Source organism: Hypanus sabinus, chromosome 5 (genome assembly GCF_030144855.1).
Source record: "Hypanus sabinus isolate sHypSab1 chromosome 5, sHypSab1.hap1, whole genome shotgun sequence".
Taxonomy (NCBI): domain Eukaryota; kingdom Metazoa; phylum Chordata; class Chondrichthyes; order Myliobatiformes; family Dasyatidae; genus Hypanus; species Hypanus sabinus.
In genome coordinates, this window is record NC_082710.1 from 43,422,671 (window position 1) to 43,446,110 (window position 23,440).

The following is a 23,440-nucleotide window of genomic DNA, read 5'->3' on the forward strand; positions in this document are numbered from 1 at the left end:
GGCATCCGTCAGTCAGATTACCAGGCCATGCGCCCAACAGCGGACCAGACCAGGCCTGGCAGGGGGGCGCACACAACACAGACGCAGGAGTGAGGAGGCCAGTGAACAGTGGTGATTCTACCACCAGCGGTGGGGCACAAAAGCCTGCCATTGTCATCCGCCCTGCAAGGGCCAAGGCCAGGGCCAGCTGCCACTAATGACTATGACGGCTGGCCACCAGGACAGCCTCTTGTACGTCTGGGACAAACAGTCGGGACACCGCTTCTTGGTCGACATCAGAGCGGAAATCAGCATTTTGCCCCCGACGGGGTACGACACCCGCAACAGGAAGCCAGGACCCACCCTGAGGGCTGCAAACGGCAGCACAATATGGACCTACGGCACCCGCACAGTGGAGCTGCAGTTCGTCGCCAGCCAGTTCACGTGGGACTTCACACTGGCCACTGTGGCCCAACCACTCCTGGGGGCGGACATTTTGCGAGCTCACAGCCTGCTGGTCGACGCAAGGGAAAAGACTAGTACATGCCGAGACTTTCCAGACGTTCTCCCTGAGTGAAGCCAAGTTGTCAGCCCCACACCTGGACTCCATCACGCTGTCGGACAACGAATTCACCAGAATCCTGGCGCACTTTCCATTGATTCTGGCACCGCAATTCACGGCAGCCATGCCCAGACACGGGGTACAGCACCACATTCTGTCCCAGGGACCACCCCTCCATGCCCCCGCACAAAGGCTCCCCCCGAACAAGCTCTGGCTGGCGAAGGAGGAGTTCAAGAGGATGGAGGAATTGGGGATCGTACGGAGGTCCGACAGCCCATGGGCCTCCCCCCTGCACATGGTGCCCAAAGCAGCCGGGGGTTGGAGACCATGCAGCGACTACCGCAGACTGAACGAGGCTGCAACTCCCGACTGCTACCCCGTGCCACACATACAGGACTTTGCAGCAAACCTGCACGGGGCAAGAATATTTTCCAAAGTAGACCTCATCCAGGGATACCATCAAATCCCGGTGCACCCTGAAGACATCCCCAAAACAGCACTCATCACCCCGTTCGGCCTGTTCGAGTTCCTCCGAATGCCATTCGGCCTGAAGAATGCCGCACAGATGTTCCAGCAGCTAATGGATGTGGTGGGACGCGACCTGGACTTTGTGTTCATCTATTTGGACGACATCCTTATAGCCAGCAGTTGTTGTCAGGAGCATCTGTCCCACCTCCGCCAGCTCTACTCCCGCCTGAGTGATTTTGGCCTCACGATCAACCCAGCCAAATGTCAGTTTGGTCTCGATACCATTGACTTCCTGGGCCACAGGATTACCAAAGACGGGGCAGGACCTCTGTCCGCCAAGGTAGACGCGATCCACCACTTTGCCCGGCCCAACACAGTCAAAGGCCTACAGGAGTTTGTTGGTATGGTGAACTTCTACCACCGTTTCCTCCCCTCAGCAGCCTGTATCATGTGCCCTTTATAAACCCTGATGTCGGGTAAAGGCAAGGACATTACTTGGGACGAGGAGGCCGTGGCAGCTTTCGTTAAAGCCAAGGAAGCCTTGGCAGATGCCGCGATGCTGGTGCACCCCAGAACGGACGTTCCGAACGCACTCACGGTGGACGCATCCGACACAGCAGTCGGTGGGGTGCTGGAGCAGCTCATCGAGGGGTGCTGGCAACCCCTGGCATTCTTCAGCAAGCACCTACGACCACCCGAACTCAAGTACAGTGCTTTTGACCGGGAGCTGTTGGCACTGTATCTGGCAAAACGGCATTTCAGTTACTTCTTAGAAGGCAGGCCGTTCGCCGCGTTCACAAACCACAAACCGTTGACCTTCACGTTCACAAAGGTGTCTGATCCCTGGTCGGCTCACCAGCAGCGACATCTGTCCTACATCTCTGAGTACACAACAGACATCCAGCATGTCTCAGGGAAGGACAACGTCGTGGAAGATGCACTCTCCAGACCAGCTGTCCAGGCCCTGTCCCTGGGGGTGGAGCACTGGCAGAGGCGCAGCAGGCAGACGACGAGATGCCCAGCTACAGGACCGCAGTCTCGGGTTTGCAGCTGCAGGACTTTCTCGTAGGCCAGGTGATAGGACCCTCCTGTGCGATGTGGCTACTGGCCAACCTCGCCCATCGTCCCGGCAGCCTAGAGGCGGCGAGTTTTCGACTCCATACACGGTTTGGCGCACCCATCTATCAGGACAACCGTCCGGCTGGTCTCCAGCAAGTTCACGTGGCATGGACTTCGCAAGCAGGTCAGTGAATGGGCCAGAACGTGCACACAGTGCCAAACAGCCAAGGTGCAGCGGCACACTAAAGCCCAGCCGCAGCAGTTCGAACCCACCCGCCGGAGGTTCGACCACATTCATGTGGATATCGTGGGCCCCCTACCAGTGTCCCGAGGAGCGCGGTACCTCCTAACTATGGTAGACCAGTTCACAAGGTGGCCAGAGGTGGTCCTGCTCACCGACACATCTGCCGATTCCTACGCCCGAGCACTGACTGCAACCTGGGTAGCACGCTTCAGGGTACCGGCCCACATTACCTCCGACAGAGGCACCCAGTTCACCTCCAGCCTGTGGTCGGCTGTGGCCAGCCTGTTGGGAACGCAGCTACACCACACTACTGCCTACCACCCACAGTCAAACGGACTAGTGGAACGCTTCCACCGTCACTTGAAGTCGGCACTGGTGGCCAGCCTGAGATGACCTAACTGGGTGGACGAGCTTCCCTGGGTCCTGCTTGGAATTAGCACAGTGCCCAAAGAAGATCTGCACGCCTCATCGGCCGAGTTGGTGTACGGCGCACCCCTGGCCGTCCCAGGAGAGTTTATACCAGCCCCAACAGGATAAGAGGAAGAACCCGCAGCAGTCCTGGACAGACTACGCAAAAGGCTCAGCAACCTGGACCCCGTACTAACTTCACAGCACGGATGGACCCCGACCCATGTACCCAAAGACCTGCAGGACTGTAAGTTTGTGTTTGTACGAAGGGGCGGACACCGGGCACCGCTACAGCGGCCATATGAGGGGCCGTTCAAGTTGATCAACAACAACGGGTCCACGTACGTTCTGGAAATTGGGGGGAGACAGGAGGTTTTCACAGTGGACCAACTCAAACCAGCCCATGTGGACGGTGCAGCCAGTCGAGGTTCAGGCACCGCAGCGCAGAGGCAGACCTCCGAAACAGAGGCTGATCCAGACTGTGGACATTGGGGGTTGTATTGCCGGTTCTGGGGGGGGTGGGGGGAGGTTATGTGGCGATCCACTTTCTGCGCAGGTGAACCGGCTCACAAATAGCCAGCGCGTGGGGGGAGACTTTGGTAATGCACCTTTGATGTCATTTTGGCCCGGAGAGGGCGGGCGCTAGGGATTAAATGCCAGCGCCACCAAGTTTGAATAAACTTGTCTCGAAATGACTTACCGACTGCGTGTCGTTATTTCAGCGCTGTGTGTAGCACATTGCTACAATATAAATATATGTTCATAGCTAAAAAGTAAATATTATTATTCACTTCAATTTAGACTGATTTATCAACACAATTCTTAGTGTAACTAAGCTAAAACAATTTTTAAATTTTGATTGGTTATAGACACCGTAACTAAATTTTCACCGCAAGGCCACATTTTACCTGATATTCTCTACAGAGTTTAAAAACTCCTTTGGTTAAAAGAAAACATACTGATGTTTACAGTTGAAGGTTTAACCCATTGTATTTTGTTCAGAAAAACCTTCTAACATTAGGTTTCTTGTCTCCTTTAACAACGTCTGGGGCTTGATATCTTTCAAATCAATTAGAAACCTGAAACATGATACACAGATCCAAAAGATAAGACATCCCTGTACAGAAATTAGATAAAAAATTCTGCCAGCATTTTGTGTTTTTATCTATTTCCAGCATCTGCAGATTCACTCGTGTTGCCTTTGAACTCACTACTGCGAAGCCTCTACCAGTGATGCCTACACTGAAGAAATTCAGATCTTCTCTCTGACTCCTGATGAAGGGTTTCGGCCCGAAACGTCGTCACTACCTCCTCCCATAGATGCTGTCTGGCCTGCTGAGTTCTGCCAGCATTTTGTGCTTTTTTATCTATTTCCAGCAACTGCAGATTCACTCGTGTTGCCTGGACAGAAATTAATATTTTATGCAACAGACAAAGGATCAGTATAAGTAACTGACACTGAGCTGAGTTGCAGATGCTTGTTTAAAGACATCTCTCACACTAGAGGCTGATCAAAGAATATTCAAGTTCTCTTGCTCATGAACTGAATTTCATCATTCTTTAAACCAGTTGTGAAGTGCTCTCACTCACCCACATGCCCACACTAGTGCATCACAGGTGCATGTTGGCAGGTGGTATTTAAAAGATAAACTTGCCCTAGCAATACATCAAATCTGCCACATATCCACACATGAAGATTTTGATGACTATGCCAATATGCTTTGTAATGTATGTACTGTATATGATAACCGACTTCAATGACGCAGTTCAGAGGGAAGCACATTTATGAATATTTCAACCGCCAAGAAAGAAAGGAGCCTAGACATCTTACAGGTATGGTCCATGTACGGAGCACGGCATTTTTATACAGACTTTGGAGCAAAGGTACAGTTCTTCCCTTGCCTGGAGTCTCAGTCGTTAACTCTTAATCGATCTGAGCAAGAAAGTGCGCTATTTGAGCCTCCGATCCGTATCCAGTCCCTTTGATACCAGGATGAGGTCGGAGGTCAGGCCTGTTAGTTCTTGCCACACTGCATCTAGTGGCTGACTATGTCGCCTTACTCTGTATCGAATGCTTTAGGAACAATCCTGACTGGGCTTTGATTTGTGTCCATAAAGGTACTATATTGAGAAAAATCCATTATTCTTTTAAGCACCTTCTGTCTTGGGAACAGCTCCTTACCCAAAGTTAGTGTGTTCTGAGTATAACTTTCGTATTATTGACTCCAATTATGGTAATTAAGTTTCCCTGCATGTCCTCGTCATTCCCATGGAGTTGGTACAATCCTGTGACTTCCTCTGCAGAGAGATAGTCTTGAGAACGATCCAGAAGACTCTCTATTCTGTATTTGACTAGCTTTGCCTGGCACTCTTTGTTGCAAAGCTGGAAAAGTGCAAACTCCGGAGGAAATACCTGATCATTTCACTGCTGCTGTTCCATAAAGCTTTTGCACACACTGCTGCGTCAAAAACTGCTGGGAGCTGCACCTTACCAGAAAGCAATAATATTTCTGAGTTTGATGCATTCCACTTTTGCTCGTAGAGGTAATTACAGTTGTACCTGTTGTCAAACAACAAATGCTATCACTTCCCATTTTGAAAGCGCTCAAACCATCATCAAACATGAGGCAGTCTGAGAAGGAGATGTAGTCTCTGAAGTACCTTGAATATTCAGATTTGAGATTCAGTCCAAATTAAACAGACTGGTCTGTTTTCCTCCCCACTCAGACTGAGGATTTCTGTTTAGTGTCAGATTCAGAATGGGTTACTGCAAACAGTAGTTCATGGCTGTTAAAGTGAAATTAGGATGTGAGAAATTAATTAAGGAGGTCATAGGGAGATGAAACAAATGGATTGGTAGAGCAGACCTAGCATGATCTTAGTGAACCAAGTGACCTCCTATACCTTAATACCCTCACTCAGGCCAGAATTCTTAGGTCACATTGTTTGCATACCTGATACGATACTCCTGAAAGGGGACTGTCTATTCCCACAGTACAGTCATGGGAAGTTACCAGGGAGATAGAGGAAAAGTGTAACACGCAAAATGCTGGAGGAACTCAGCAGGCCAGGCAGCACCTATGGAAAGGGATAAAGAGCCAATGCTTTGGGCCGAGACCCTTCATTGGAGGTAAAGAGCCAAGGATATGGTTGAAGCTTTCATGAACAAGTGCAGCATCCCCTTTTACTCCTGGGAGCCTTTGGCTCATGACTGAAAGTTTATCAAATATGTTCAGGAAAGTTTCCTTCATCAATACATAGCGGTCCCAACTAGAGTGAGCACATAACTGCATTTCCTTTTCGGAAATGAGACAGAATGGCTGAAAGAAACGTGTGCATCTAGTGATCATAATTCCACTAGTTTCAAGGTAATTATGGAAAAGGATGTGTCTTGTCTCCAAAGAAAGACCAATTTTGATGGTATCAGAAAGGATCTGAACAAATGTGGATTAGGACAGGTTTTTTTTTCTGGCAAAGGCATGCTTGATAGTAGGAGGCCTTCAAAAGTGAAAATTTGAGTGTTCCTTTCAAAATAACAGGCAAGGCTAAGAGGTTTAGGAAACCTTGGTTTTTGAGAGATATTGAGGTCCTGGTTAAGGGGGAGGAGGTGCATAGCAGCAAGGAGCAAATGAGATTGTTGAATAGTGTGGAACTGCAAGGCAACTGTTAAGAATGAAACCAGGAGGGCTAAAAGAAGGCATGAGGTTGCTCGAGCTGGCAATGTGATAGAGAATCACAGGGTCTTGTAAAGAGATATTAAGAGCAAAAGGATAGCAAGGGACAACATTGGTCCTCTTGAAGATCAGTGTGGTCATCTATGCATGAAGCCAAAAAGAGATGGGGGAAATCCTAAATGGATTTTTTTTTTTGCGTATATGTTTATTCAGTACTCAGACACAGTCTATAGAACTGAGGCAAAACAGCAGTTAGGTCATGAACCAAATCTGGATTACAGAAGAAGAGGCACCTGCTGTCTTGAAGGAAATTAGGGTAGATAAATTCCCAGGACTTGAGAGGCGTTCCCTCGGACCTTGTGAAGGCCAGAGCAAAAATTGCAAAATCTGCAGTAGGGTCATTCCAAAAGTCCTTGACCATGGGTGAGTTGCAAGAAGATTAGAGAATACCTGATGTTGTTCCAGTGTTTAAAAAAGGCTGAAGGATAAGCTTGGAAGTTAAAGGCAGTAATGGGCAGGTTTTTAGAAGGCATTCGAAGGGAACAGTGTATAGTTAGGTAGACAGGGACTGATTAGGGGCAGTCAATATGACTTTGTGCATGGTAGGGCATGTCTAATCAATCTTGGAGTTTCTCGAGGTGGTTACCAGGAAAGCTGATGAAAGAAAGATGTTGTCTAATGAACAAAGGCCTAGGTAGGAGGCTGGTCAGGAAGCTTCATTCGCTTGGCATTTAGACATTCATGGGAGAAGCCAGAGAGTGGTATTAGATGGCTGCCTCTCTGACTACAGGTTTGTGACTGGGTGTGCCGCAGGGATTGGTACTGTATCTGTTGTTATTTGTGATCTGTATCAATAACCTGGGTGATAATATGCAGTAAACATATCAGAAAGTTTATAGATGACATCAAGATTGGGAGCATAGTGGACAGCAAGGAAGGCTATCAAAACTTGGCAGTGCGTTGTGGACCAACTGCAAAACTGGGCTAAGAAATGGTGAGTGCGTGGAACAAGCTGCCAGCAGAGATAGTGAATGTGATGTCAACTTCAACATTTAAGAGAAGTTTGACCAAGTGCATGGAAGGGAGGGGTGTGGAGGACAGTGCTCCAGGTGCATTTCTTCCTCGTCGCATCGACTGATAGTTCAGGACAGAGTAGATGGGCTGAAAGACTTGTTTCTGTGTTGTAGTTAACTATGACTGTTCAAAGTGGAAAATGAACATTTGGGCAGGCACTGAGAAACCTTGAAACCATGGATCGAGAGCACGCAGAGTCCCTCTGTAAGAGGCAAAAGGAATATGTAACTCACAAACACAAAATATTCTGCAGATGATGGGGTCAAAGCAACACGCACAACACGCTGGAGGAACTCAGTAGGTCGGGCAGCATCCGTGGAAATGAACAGTCAACATTTCGGGCTGAGACTCTTCATCAGGAATATGTATCTGCCTGCCTGTTACTACCAACTGCCCCAATGTAGAAGAGTCAGCAATTCCCATGTTGTCGTTATCAGCCACCTCGGAACCAACAAAGCCAGAGTGAAAGCAAATCATCCTTCACCCCAGGGATTGCCAACAAAGGAAAATAGTTGGGCAGCAAAAGTAGAGCGCATTTTTGCCAATTACGAACTTTCTATTTAGAAGTAGTTATATGGGAGAATATCAGTGTTCTAGTCTGTTATGTATGCAGGTCACGGTTATAGGGGAAGATGAAACAATTTTACAGCAACACACACAAATGCTGGTGGAACGCAGCAGGCCAGGCAAGAAGTACAGTCAACGTTTCAGGTCAAGACCCTTCGTCAGGACACAATTATACAGTATGACTTTTATTTCCAAGCCTTGACACTCAGCAGCAGACAATGTAAATGCTGCGTGTAATCCCGTTTAAAGGAAAATTATATTATTGAAGAAATTCTCCAGTTAAATATATTCAGTCTCTGCTAAACAGCACCTGACAATCATGTGCTTGTGACTATTGTAAATCGAAAAAGCAAGGTGATAACAAACTCTTGTGATCTGAGAGCAGAATAGATAAGCAAGATAAAGATGGCTTATGCAAGGTGTAAACACCAATACATTGACCCATTGTAAAGTTGATACATTATCACCCAAGTACAGTATTTCTGTTGAAAAATTAAATCTATATATTACCCTTTTTCAGAAAACTAGTTTTACAGAAACATGTTTTATAAATGTTTGATAAATTTGATAAATGATAAATGTGACGGCTGCTAGGATACTGGTGATATGATACCTTAGTTATTTCAGTGAATGGGAAGGATAGTGTTTTAGATGTGGAATGAGGTTGTTCAAGTTGTCTGTTTTATTCAGTGTCCTTATTCGGAATGTGATACATGCTATCAAAAGCAACATTTGCCGCTGTGCGTGCTAACCATTTCACACCAATGACAGGTTGTAGCGCGAATCAACTTTGCAGAAGTGACCTAGCCACATCCCCTTAAATTTGCATGTCACTGCCACGGTCTCCATTCTGTGCTGGAGCATCTGGGCAATACGAGTGCATATATCAGGCTGCTGCTGTTTATGATCGTAGACGTTAGACAGACAGACATACTTTATTGATCCCGAGGAAAATTGGGTTTCATTACAGCCGTGCCAAACAAGAATAGTGTAGAAATATAGCAATATAAAAACCATAGATAAATAATAATGTTAATCATGCCCAGCGGAAATAAGTCCAGGACCAGCCTATTGGCTCAGGGTGTCTGACGCTCCATGGGAGGAGTTGTAAAGTTTGATGGCCACAGGCAGGAATAACTTCCTATGATGCTCAGTGTTACATCTCGGTGGAATGAGTCTCTGGCTGAATGTATTCCTGTGCCGAACCAGTACATTATGGAGTGGATGGGAGTCATTGTCCAAGATAGCATGCAACGCTGGTCTTTCTGAAACAGCAATTTATAAATATTAGTGGTTGTGAGGCTTGTATCACCACTGTCTACAGCCAGTTTCTTCCTGGGTGTTGAAATTGTCGTACTAGGCCATGATGCAACCAGTCACTATTGACAATAAACCTGATTCTAATTCACCATAACAATTCCAAACACACTTTGCTTAATTTTTAACAAATAAAAATGTCCTGACTTGGTTACTAGCAATTAAGGATCACCCAGGTTCCACATTCAACTGATTATCCATTAATTTTGTGAATTGTGTACACTTGGTTTTCCATCTTCAATGAGATTCCAGCACCAGACACACCTACCCCTAACACACCCCTTTTCAGCATTCCAAAGAAATTGCTCTCTCTTCCCACCCCCACCCCAATCCCTCCACCCTTCCTTGTTTACACTGCCATCTTCACAGAACACTTGCCTTCACGTGACATTTTCCCATCAAGCACAGGAGATGTTATACCTGGCCCTTTTGCACCATCCAGCAATCTTCCAGATGAAGCAGCAATTGAATTACATTTCTTCAATTTAGGACACTGCATTCACTCTTCCAAAGGGGTCCCTCTACATTGGAGAGAGCACATGATAGACACTTTGCAGAACAAAGATCAGTTTGGTCCGCAGGGGAATACTAAATCTCATGTCACTTTATTTCTTCATCTCTTTTCTCTCTCACTTCACAGATGTTGCTGGTTCCACAGTTAAGTAATCTGCCTGATGTAGTTCCCGGGGCATTCAATAGACAATAGGTGCAGAAGTAGACCATTCGGCCCCTCGAGCCTGCACCGCCATTTTGAGATCATGGCTGATCAATTACTATCAATACCCGGTTCCTGCCTTGTCCCCATATCCCTTGATTCCCCTATCCATAAGATACCTGTCCATTGTCCATGTCCATTGTTACTCAGAGAAGGTAGTGTTTGACAGGTTTAAATAATAAAATTATTAGTCAATGCTTTTTAAAGGAAGATAATCACAGATGAACAATTCAGATTTGAATACAAAAGATAGTTAGCATAACTGCAATCATTTAGGCTTGATAAAAGCATTTTTCAAGCCATATTTATCATTATGAATATCTCTAACTTGTTAGTGTATCATATCCTGGTGGGGAAGAAAAAAGGATTAATTTATACAGTTGAGTTAATCCAATTTTGACTCCTGAAGTAAATGAACTGTCACACAACAAAAGAGCTGGTTTAAGAAAAGGCTGAGAATCCTCACCTACGAATCAGGAGTCACGTGTACAATCTGTGTTCTTAGTTCAGTGGATTATTGAAATGATGCTGCATCATCAGAGGTGTTGATTTTCAAATGAGTCATTAAACTAAGGGTTAGAGCTGTGTATAAATCCTGACTCTATGGTCAGTTTTTATCTTTTGGTCAATACTAAATCAACAATTTATGCATGGCCTTGGTGCTTTCTGTACATTGTAACAGAGATTACATTTGAAAAATACTTCATTACCATAAAGAGAATTTATTTATCTTGCCATTGTGCAAGATGCCGTATGACTGCAATCTTTTCCTTTATTGCTTCAACTCTAGTGCCTTCTGCCTCTAGTTCATGTATTGTGTTAAGAAATTGCTAAACTGGCAACAGAATGCAACATGAGCCAAAACGTTGTATTCATCATCATGTCAAACATCGTAACTTAATTATTCAACAAAATACCTCTGAGCCTAATGAATCAGTAAACAAAAATAAATCTATTTCTGTGAGCTTTTAAAATGAACCCATGAAAGATGAATAACTGCCTCATTATTCATCTTTGCCACTATTTTGTAACTAGTAGCAATAATAAAGTTCATCCATTCATTTAGTAACTTACAAACACAAAAACAGCAGTTGTGCAATGTTTTATAGTTCTACAACAAAAGATTCTTAGTTATGTATCCCTTTTCCTGTGATGTGCTGGTTTATGAAACAATAAATTGAATTTTGCACTTGGCAAGTGTGACAAATAATAAACCACAGTATCCTGAAACTTAACGAATTGACTTTGATAAACTACAACTGTCTAGGTTTGCAGGTATACCACATGACACTTAAATTGTAGTGACTGTGCTTTTGGAGATATTGAAAACACAAAGTTGTCCTATTAGTTGCAAGCATTTAGTTAAAATCATTTTGTCTAAATGTGAGGTATTGCAGTGGGATCTAGTGTATGATTTGCAAAAGGTTACGAGCAGGTAATTCACATAAATGAGAAATCTTGACAGAATGCCATTGTTTGCTATGAGGAGAATTAAAATGCAGAAGTGATGAGGCTGAACATCAGTTATACAGGGTGCTGATGAGACCACATCTTAAATACAGTCGGCCCTCCTTATCCGCGAGTTCTACAAGCATGAATTCAACCTACCGCGAATCGAGAAAACCCAGAAGTGCTCTTCCAGCACTTGGTGTTTGAGCACGTACAGACCTTTCTCTTGTCATTATTCCCTTAACAGTGCAGTATAACAACTATTTTACATAGCATTTACATTGTATTAGGTGTTATAAGTAATCTAGATGGTTTAAAGTATACAGGAGTATGTGCGTAGGTTATCGTGGATAGGGATCGAAAAAAATCGGAAGTTCTCTTACTAAGTAAGTCGGAACAGGTACATCTGATATTATTTAGTGTCAGTTAGTCAAATGTTTGTCTTAGTATATAGTGATATTTTATATTCCTATGCATATAAAACACTTAAGAACGTATGTTTCAGCGCTGGGCTCGGGATCAGAAGTTCCCAAGTTCGATCCAGTGACAGATCGCTCTCGAGTGCGCTCTCCGTTCATGTCTGGTTGATGTGGAGGATCAAAAACCTAAAACCCAAAAACCCAATAATTAAACCACTGCCTTTCTGAGTTTGTACAACTGGTTTTTTCCACAAGAATTTAGAAGAATAAGAGGTGACTTGATTGAAACATGAGATTATGAGAGAACATGCTGGATGTGGAGAAACTACAACTATAGTCCACCGTACATCATCTTCTTTAGCAGGGCAAAAGGAAGTGCCATGGAATTTTGGAAATACTGAGATTTTCACAGTCATGTACTTGTGTGTGATTCCTGAGTTTGCTTACTGATAAATGACAAAATGGTAACAGGATTTTCCAGAAAATTCCATGCCAAATTCTCATCATTATCCAATTACTGCATATGGAAGTTTTGCTGGGTGCTAACTGTTTTCTATGTTAAAATTGTTTCTTCACTTCAGATGTTTAATCTACTGTCGTGTGCTTCAGGTTTTTCCCAACAAAACCTGAAAGGTACTACAGTTTAAGTAACTGGTGGCTACAAATTGCTTTGAAGTGCAATTAATATTGCCTAAACAAAGTTGTGTAAAGCCTGAATGTTCAATCATCCAATTCAATGTGTGCTGTGCATATTGCTAGTTCATCTATTTAGCTAAAATTTGTATATTTTGGATGATGGCTTTGAACTGGATGTAACTTTGAGATCCAAGTAATTATGATTAATGCTTTATCCAATTTGATCATTTCAGATCCATTAATGGCCTTCCTTTAATTTTCTCTGCCTTTGCCAGATTAACATATTTCAAAGTGAAATTATCCAAGACGTTGTGCTTTTGGATCCCCGATGGTTGTGTACCAGCGTACTTGGAAGACTCTTGTCCAATGAAAATCAAAAGGCTTTGCACCACTACAGAGGCCGTTACACAATAGAAGACATACTACACTTGGTATCAGAGCGTGATGTAGAAGAGTTGCTGCAAATTCTTGATGCAATGGACATTTGTGCACGGGACTTGACCAGTGGATCAATGGTGGATATTCCAGCATTGATTAAAGTGGAAAACCTGCACAGATCCTGGACTGATGAAGAGGATGAGTTGCTGGTTTATGGAGGAGTCCGCTTTGTGCCTGTTGAACATGTCACCCCGTTTCCATGTGGAATTTTCCACAAAGTACAAGTGAACCTCTGTCGATGGGTACATCAGCAAAGCTCTGAAGGAGAGCTGGATTTGAGGTTATGGACCAACGGATCAAAAATATCCAACAAGGGGACTGAAGTCATGGTCCTCCTGGTCAACCATGGTCAAGGTTTGGAAGTACAAGTAAGGGGACCAGAAACAGAAAAAATAAGGTGTTGTTTATTTCTTGATTCCATTTGTAGTATCATTGATAATCTAATAGTGACTACTTTACCTGGACTCCTGACTGTCAAGCATTATTTGAGTCCCCAGCAGCTCAGGGAACACAGTGAACCTGTAATGGTTTACCAGCCTAGAGACTTCTTCAGAGCTCAAGCTCAGAAAGAGACTTCACTCACCAACACCATGGGTGGCTATAAAGAGAATTTCAGCAGCATTCTGTGCTTCGGTTGCCTTGATGTCTATTCCCAAGGGAACCTAGGAATGGATATCCCCGTGTCAGAACTAAATCTACTTACAAGACGTAAGCTTAGTCGCCTACTGGACCCTCCTGATCCCATGGGAAAAGATTGGTGCCTCTTGGCTACAAACTTGGGTCTTGTTGATCTTGTTGCAAAGCTTAACACTCAGAATGGAATTTCAACAAATGGGAGGTTTCCAACTAGTCCAACCAGTGCTGTATTGACTGAGTGGGCTGCTTTGCCAGAGAATACCGTGGGGCTTTTAATATCAAAACTAAGAGGATTGGGTCGCCGGGATGCTGCAGACTTCCTTTTAAAGGCCTCTACTGTTTTTAAAGTTAATTTAGATACCAATGGACCTGAGAACTACATATCCAATTGCAATGGCGGGACCTCTTATAATTCAATCAGTTCAGTGGTTTCAAGATAAGAATGTTCTGCAAAACTGGTGAGAGGTGCAATTTTAACTGAATTCTCACTTTATGAAATGTATTCTTTGTGTACAGATATTGTCCAGAATAGTTGTGGTAACTTGCTTCCTTTAACAAGGAGACAGCAGTGAAATTCACTGAACTTGTTTACTACCAGATGATAAACCACCATTCTTTGGTACCTGCTGATTAAATTGGTTGTCAGCTCTAATCTTTCTTAAAATGCAAGATGGTTTTTAACTTAAAAAAAAATAGAATGGAAATACATTTGTCATTTATGCATTAACAAATTGCAATGTGTAAGATATATGATTTGTAAGGACTATCTTTCTTGTGCCGTTAACAAAAGTGAGTTTAGCAGAAACCCTCCACAGGAATGTGAATTTTATTGCAGGTTTTTCATCATCTCACCCACTTTCTTGCTTCTCAATGAACATGGGGTAAAGGTGAATGTTTGCTATTGACAATATTAAATTTGTTATGTAAGTCGACAACCAAATGTGAGTGCCTTTTTCAGGGTTTCCTGACATAAGTAGACCAATAATTGTTAAAGCTTTTAAATAGGAATTTTCTACCTCCCCATTACTCTTCACTAAGGAGCATGCAGATTAGTTACCATGAATGGCTTTTGTGTTTTCCTACTGTATACTTCATTTTGGGCCAACTTCTGTTCATATTGATGTGGTTTATCCATTGTTTAAAAGGGAACAAGGTCTGTGGTAGTTTCATGTGCATTGATAATAAAAATTTAGTGATGTACAGCAAAATTTAATAGTGGGAAATCTTTACAATTTTTTGATCTATTTATATGCAGTTATAGGGGAGCATGCTATTTTAATGCTACATCTTTACAGTCGCATTCTTATTAGCTTTTTAGTATAGTATTATGACCTGAAGTATTTTTAATAAACAATTTCATTATGAAAAATGGACTTTAAAAAGCAATTTGTATTTTTAAAATACTGTTGGTTTTCATGTTAAGGAAGTCTTTGGGCTTTTGGTTCAGCAGTGCTCTGCTCCAATTTTGGGCACTTAAGCAGTAAGGCTTTCAGTGTTACAGGTGAGACACATTGTTGCTTGCCGAAAGTGAATCAAGGGAATGCATGGACCAAGGGAAATATCTTTGTTCAGGCAAGACCAAATGAGTTTGCTGAGTTGGGGGCAGCGAGAATAGCAAATAGAGAGACAATTATTTCTACCCAGAGGGTAGTTTTTGGAATGAGTTGCCAGAGGTGGTAATGGAGGTAGATACATTACAACATTTAAAAGGCATCTGATCAGATACTTGGAGGGATTGGACAAGCGACATTTCTGTAGATAGGTACCTTGATCAGGATAGACAAGTTGGGCTGAAGGGCCTGTTTCTGTGTTGTATATCTACAACTCTAAAGCAGGTTTTGGATTGCTTGCAGCCACAAGTAAGTCCTAACAACTGTTCAAAATCTGCAATGAGACTGCCATCTTCCTTTTCTCGATTGTTACAGCCTCTCTCAGGATTAATGTGAAGGCTCCTGCAAGCAATCTGCTCTCGAAGCTGAAAACCACAGTCAGCCCAGCAAGATGCCTGCAGGTTCTGGTAAAAAGGGCTGAAGGCCAATTCTCAGTACAGGGATCATTCCCCTACACCTGGTTCAAACTGCTAATTTCTAGATGTATGTATTCATGAACAATTATCTATAAGCATAAGATTTTTAGAAACCACATTGGAAATGTGCTGCAGGTATACCAATAGGAAAGCAATGGATGAAAGACCACTTGAGTCTTGCATCAATGGCTGGAAAACTAATAGAGAGGGTTCACAGGGACAGGATTTAGAATCATTTGGAACATCCTTATTAGAGATAGTCAGCATGACTTTGTGAGGAGCAGGTCTTACTTTACAAGACTGATTGAATTCTGTAAGGGTGTGACAAGAAGTATGTGGTAACTTACCTCCATATCTATTATCCAGTATTACTTACATTCACTGTTTAGAAACTGTTTTCAGAGTTTGTCGTGAACCATATCAACTCCTGCCTGAGGAGTGACTTGGATCTGCTCCAATTTGCCTCGGTCACACATGTCTACAGCAGATGACGTTGCACTCAGCTCTGGAACAATGAAGGTGGATACATTAGGTTGCTTTTCATTGACTACAGCTCAGCATTCAACATTATCATCCCCTCAAACTATGCTCCAAGCCCTAAGCCTCAATACCTCCCTGCCCAACAGGATCCTCTATTTCCTCATATGCAGACCCCAACAACAGATCAGCAACAACATCTCCTCCACATTCACCATCAGTACAGGTGCACCGCGAAGCTGTGTGCTTAGGCCCCTGCTCTACTTTTATATTTATAACTGAGAGATTAAGTACAACTCCAATGCCATATTTAACCTTGCTGAGATCACCACTCTTGTTAGCTGAATCCAATTGGCATATTGGAGAGAGATTGAAGATCTGGTTGAGTGGTGCCACCACAACAAACTCTCACTCAAAGTCAACAAAACCAAAGAGCTGGTTATTGACTACACAAGGAAGAAACCAGAGGTCTTTGAGTTCTCATCAGGGGACCAGAGATGGAGAGGATCAGTACCTTTAAGTTCCAGGCGACAGCATCACAGCAGATGACATGCTGAATCTAGGCAAACTTCTATGAAAGTAAGGGTACTGTTGTATGCTCTTAGTAAAGGCATTGCATGCTGGCCCATTATAGATCCTTTAATATATCCTGGGACCAGCACAAAGAGGGAACAACAGTACCCTCACTTTCATAGAATTTGCCTAGATTCAGCATGCCATCTAAAACTTTGACAAACTTCTATAGATGTATTCTTGAGAGTATCTTGACTGGTTGCATCTCGGGCTGGTATGGAAACACCGACTCCCTTAAATGATGAAACCTAAAAAAAAAAGTGGTGGATTCAGCCCAGTCCATCAAAGGTCAAGCTTACCCAACCATCTACAATGGATGCTGCCACACGGATTCATCATAGACCTCTCCCATCATCCAGGCCGTGCTATATTCTCACTGCTAGGTAGAGCAGTGGATGTGGTGTGTATGGATTTTAGTAGGGCATTTCTTAAGGTTCCCCATGGTAAGCTCATTCAGAAAGCCAGGAGGCGTGGGATCCAGGGAAAGCTTGTCTGTGTGAATTCGGGAATGGCTTGCCCACAGAAGACAGGGTGGTACTGGAAGTGTATTCTGCCTGGAGGATGGTGACCTGGGGTTGTTCCACAGGGATCTGTTCTGGGATCTCTGCTCTTGGTGATTTTTATAATTGACTTGGATGAAGAAGTGGAAGGCTGAGTTGGTGTGTTTGCAGATGACATGAAGGTTGGCTGTGTTGTGGATTGTGCAGACTGATGTCATAGGTTACTTACTGCCAGATATAGACAGGACAAGGAGCTGGGCTAAAAAGTGAAGTTAAATCTAGAAAAATGTGAAGTGATACACTTTGGAAGGTCAATCTTAAAAGCAGGGTACAAGGCTAATGGCAGGATTCCATTGGCAACACACAGAAGTTTAAGGGATCCAAGTACCCCTAACTGTACTTCCAGGTAAAGCAACACCTCATTTGCAAATCTGCTGGGGTCATCTATTGGAACCGGTGCTCCCGGTGTGACCTCCTCTACATTGGTGAGACCCAACATAGATTGGGGGGGCCACCTTGTCAAGCATCTTTGCTCCACTTACAAAATTCAGGATATCCCAGTGGCCAACAATTTTAATCACAATCCCCATTCTCATTCCAACATGTTGGTCTGTGGCCTCCTCTTCTGCCACGGTGAGGCCACTCTCAGGTTGAGGAGCAACACATTTTCTGTCATGGTAGCCTCCAACCTGAGGGCAAGAACATTAATTTTTCCAACTTCTGGTAAAGCTCCGCCCCCTCCCCTTCTCTTTCTTCAATTTCCCCTCTCTAGGCCACTTTTTACTCTCCTCCTCACCTGCCTATCACGTCCTCCTGGTGCCCCTCTTGCTTCCTTTTCTCCAATGGTCCACTCTCCACTCCTATGACATCCCTTCTTCTCCAGCACTTTATCTTTTCCACCTATCATCTCCCAGCTTCTTACTTCATTTCCCCCTCCTCCACCACCTGGTTTCAGTTATCACCTTCAGGCTTGTCCTCCTTCCGTTTCCCCACCTTCTTATTCTGGCTTCTTCCTCAGTTTTACTGAGCTTTTAAGTGGGCTGCATCAGCACAAGAGGTCATTCAAAGGCAAAGCAGCACGAGATTTTAAAAGAGCACAGATGCTTTCAAGACCTTTCAGTGAGCTGCAAGCATAATGGTCTATTGGGCACTTGGCAGCAGCCAATAAAAAGAAGTGGGATATAAGTAGATTGGCCATTGTGTGATTGGACAGTGTTAGAGTGGTCAGGCTTTTGCTCAACAGGTTTGGGCAAGCACAGGCAGAGGTTCTAAGTAAGTTTTATTTCCCCCATTAGTACATAGTACTGAGAACGGGTTAAAGCTAGTGATATGTTGCTTTGTGAGATGCAGGTGCTCTGGGAGACCCTGATAACTACATCTGCACAAAATGCACTGAACTGCAGCTCCTTCGTGTTAAGGAACTGGAGCTACAGCTGGATGACCTTTGGCTAACACATAAAAGTGTGGAGGTGATAGATACAGTGGAGGCTACAGAGAGGTAGCCACCCCAAAGTTGCAGGTGCCAGGTGACTGTCAGTGCAGAGTACCCTTGGCCATTCCCCTCAATAATAAGTAAATTGCTTTGGATGCTGTTAGTGGATGACGTGGCAACCTGATCTCTGGCACTGAGACTGAGTCTGTCTGTGGCTCAGGAAGGGAGTAGGGAAGAAGAGGGATACAGTAGTGAAAGGGGATTCCATAATTAGAGAAGCAGACAGCATATTCTTTGGACATGAAAGAGACACTTGGATGGTGTGTTGCTTCTTGGGTGCCAGAGACAGGGAAGTCTCGGATCAGGCCGACAACATACTTAAAGGGGTGGGTGAACAGTGGAAGTTGTATATATTGGCAAAAATGATATCGTTAGGAAAAGGGAAGAAGTCCTGAAGAGAGAAAACAGGGAGTTGGGTAGAAAAGCTTTTGAAAGACCTCCAAGCTAGTAATCTCTGTTTTGCTGCCAGTGTGGGTAAAAATGGGATGATTTGGATGATGAATGTGTGGCTGAAGAATTGATGCATCAGGCAGAGTTTCCAATTTCTGGATTGTTGGGATCTTGTCAGAGGAAGGTATGACCTGTAGAAAAATGATGGGTTACACCTGAACCCAATATCCTCATGGGCAGATGTGCTGGAGCTGTTGGGGAGGGTTTAAACTAATTTTGCAGGGCTATGGGAATGAGAGTGTAGGGCTGAGGGTGTGGCAGTTGACCTACAACCAGACGCAGTGTGTAGTGAGACTGTGAAGAAAGACAGGCAGATGATAGGGCAAAACTGCAGTCAGTGGGATGGGTTAAAAGTGCAACAAAGCATCAAAATCAAAAACAGTGATGAAGACAGGACTGAAGGTGTTATATTTGAATGCACGCAGTACACAGAATTTGGTAAATGATTTTGTGCTGTTGTTCAGATATGTTGTGGGTATCACAGAGTCGTGGCTGAAAGAAGATCATTGTTGGGAGCTTAACATACAAGGATACGCATTGTATCGAAAGGACAGGCAGGTAGGCAGACGGGGAGGACATGGCTCTGTTGGTAAAAAAAAATGAAATCAAATCCTTAGAAAGATGACGTAGGATCAGAAGGTGTAGAATCCTTGTGGGTAGAGTTAAGAAAATGCAAGGGTAAAAAGACCCTGATGGGAGTTATATACTGACCTCTGAATAGTACCCAGGATGTGGGCTATAAATGACAATGGGAGATAGAAAATGCATGTACAAATGTAGAAAGGGCAACTTTGCAATGGTCATGGTGCATTTCAAAATGCAGGTAGATTAGGAAAATCCGATTGGTGCCCAATCCCAAGAGAAGGAATTTGTAGATTGACTATGAGATGGCTTTTTAGAGAAGCTCGTGGTTAACACCACCAGAGGAAGAAAATTTCTTGATTGGGTATTATGTAATGACCCAGATTTGATTAATGAGTTTTTAAGTAAGGGAATTCTTAGGAGATAGTGATCATAATATGCCAGAATTTGCCCTGCAGTTTGAGAAGAAGCTGAAGTCTGCTACAGCAGACAATGGAGTAAATTGAATTACAGAATCATGAAAGAGTAGCTGGCCAAGGACGATTGGAAGGAGACACTAGTGCAGATGACAGCAGAACAGCAGTAATTGTAGTTTCTGGGAGCTATTCAGAAGGTGCAGAAAAGATGCATCCCAAAGATGAAGTAGCATTCTAGATGGAGTATGTGGCTGACAAGGGAAGTCAAAGACAGCATAAAAGCAAAAGAGAGGGCAGATAATACAGCAGAAAATCATGGGAAGGTGGAGAATTGAGAAGCTTTTAAAAAGTAACAATGCAATTAAAAAGTCGGAGAGAGAAGATGAAATATAAACGTAATCTGGCCAATAGTATAAAAGAGGATACAAAACATTTTCTCTGATATATAAAGAGTAAAAGAGAGATGAGTAGATATCAGACTCCTTGAAAATGATGCTGAATAGGTGATGGAGAACAAACAAATGGTGGATGAACTTAAGTATTTTGTGCCCGTCTTTGCTGTAGAAGACACTAGCAGTATGCCAGCAGTTCAAGAGACTGAGGGGGCCGAAGTGAGTGTTGTTACTGTTTCTAAGAAGAAGGTGCTTGGGAAGCTGAAAAGACTGAAGTTAGACAGTCACCTGGACCAGATGAACGACACCCCAGGCCTCAGAACAAGGTAGCTGAAGAGATTGTGAAGGCATTAGCAATAATCTTTCAAGAATCACTAGTCTAAAATGATTCTGAAGGACCATTAACATTGCAAGTGTCACCCTGCTCTTTAACGGTGGGGGGGGGGGTGGAGGAGGGAGCCAGCAGAAAGCAAATTACAGGCCAGTTAGGCTGTGCTCAGTGGTGGGAAAGATGAATTGGAGTCTATTATTCAGGATAAGGTCTCAGAGTACTTGGTGGCACATAACAAAATAGGCCAAAGTCAACATAGTTTCCTTAAGGGGAAATCTTGCCTGACAAAATGGTGGAATTCTTTGAGGACATAACAGGCAGATTAGAAAAAGGAGAGTTAGTGGATGCTGTATATTTGGATTTTCAGAAGGCCTTTGATAAGGTACCACACATGAGGCTGCTTAACAAGGTAATAGCCCATGGTATCACCGGAAAGAGACTAGCATGGATAGAAGATTCGTTGGCAGGAGGCAAAGAGTGGGAATGAAGGAGTCTTTTTCTGGTTGGCTGCTGGTAATTAGTGGTGTGTCACAGGCATTATGTATCTAATATTCCAGTATTATTTGAATAATATTGTAAATATACTGTGATTATGCATTAATTGTTTACATAATTCATTATTTGTAAGTACATGAACAGCATACATCATTCCGCCACCATGTCATATGAACAGAGCTCACTAAAGTAAAGAATAAAACTAAAACACGTATCCCTCGGATCCCCATGTTTTTCTTTCAATTGGTTTTTGGTTTGGAGTTACAAACCATAACAGTGGTAACAAGGAAGTTTTGAACAACCTTGAGAAGACCACCTGCCAGTTGAAACACAGCAAGACGTTCGTGTTTTAAAAAAGTTCTGAGACATTCAAGTTCAAAAAAATTGCAGCATGTGTTCTTCAAAGGGGAAGAGATGGCTGAGTTTAAAAAAGGGCAGAAATTGGGTGAAATTCACAGTTTCATAATCAGTGAGTACCAGCTGATAATAACAATTTTTTAAAAAATAGAAATGCCCGGCTATATCAGAAAGATAGTTGCATTCAATTGCACAAGAGATGACTGGATATCATATATTGAACAGTAGTTTGAAGCAAATGAAATTGCCAATGAAAAACGAGTGCCAGTTATGCTGAATGCAATGGGTGGAAAAGCATACAGTTTGCTTAGAAGTTTGACTAAACAAAGCAGCTGAAATGAACTCTGCTGATATCATGAAAGTAATTCGGGAACATTTAGAACTCAAATTGTTGATTTCAGAATGCTTCAGGTTTCATAAGTGAAATCAAAAGGAAGAGAAGTCAATTTCAGTGTCTGTTGCTGAATTGAGAGATTGAGCATTGTCAGTTCAGTGATGATGGGTTTAATGATTCACTGAGAGATTTATTTTCCAGAATCTTTCCAAGACAGCATTCAGAAATCTATTGTAACTGAAGCACAACTTACATTTAAAAGAGCAGTTGAAATCACTGTATCAATGGATACAGCAGCCAGAGATGCAATTGAGTTGCAGTCAGGATTGAAAGTGAGCATGAACAAAATTGCAGCATCTAGACAAATGGCTGCTGGCTGAACAATTTGTGGCAGGGGCTCACACACACCAGACAAATGCAGATTTAAAGGCAAAACTTGCAGAAAATGCAACAATTAGGACAAAGAGTATGTCAGGCAGACAAAAATAATTGGACTGCACAGGGAAGAGAAAAAGATTAAAAAGTTAAGTTGCAGTTTGAAAAAGAGCATTAATCATGTTATTGATGGAAAAATATGATACTGATAGGAGTGACAGAGGGCTGCATAGCCTTGAAATTTATAATGTGGAAACTAATGAGAGACAGATAATATGAAGTGAACAGCAAATTAATTTAAAATTATATTGGATACTGGATTGGCTGTTTCAGTCACTCCACAAAATAAGTTTGAGTGGCATTTTAAAGATACTTACCCGAAGCCTGCAGCTATCCAACTAAGAACATAGACTGGAGAAAAGGTAACTCTTATGGAAGTGACATCCGTCACAGTGAAATACGACAACCAATAAGCCATAATGGGCTTGTAAGAGGTAAAAACAGAAGGACCACCATTGTGGGGCCATGATTGGCTGAGTCAACTACAACTTGATTGGCGATTCATTCATTATGTGCATGCCACACCTCCTGCAATAGAGTCTACTGAAGGTAAATTAAGAGAGTTACTGGATGATGCCACCACAGTGTTCCAGGATGGCATTAGAAAACTCAAGTATATCAAGGATAAAACAGTGTTAAATGAAAATGCCACAACAAAGTTTTACAAAGCCAATCTGTAATTCTAATATCCACGATAAAATAGCCAGTGAGTTAGATCGCATGGAGGCTGAAGGAATTTTTTTTCCAAGGTTGAGTGGAGTCAATGGGCAATGCCAGTGGTCCCAGTAGCCAAGAATGGGTCTGTCAGAATCTGTGGTGATTTTAATGTCACCATCAACCCAGACTGAAAGTAGATTAACGCCCTCTGCCCAGAATAGAGGATATCTTTGCAAACCTGTGCACTTATCTGAGGCCTACCTACAGATGGAAATGGA

General features: G+C 43.3%; 1 protein-coding gene across 1 annotated transcript in view; it reads left to right on the forward strand.

Moving 5' to 3' along the window:
- The window catches only part of dapk1 (death-associated protein kinase 1), a 188,008-nt gene extending 173,155 nt beyond the window's left edge, over positions 1–14,853 (forward strand). Inside the window, exon 26 of the mRNA XM_059969851.1 lies at positions 12,847–14,853. Within this exon, the coding sequence (XP_059825834.1) occupies positions 12,847–14,085 (1,239 nt within the window). The 3' untranslated portion in view covers positions 14,086–14,853. The remainder of the gene's footprint in view (positions 1–12,846) is intronic.
- Positions 14,854–23,440: the final 8,587 nt, after the last annotated feature.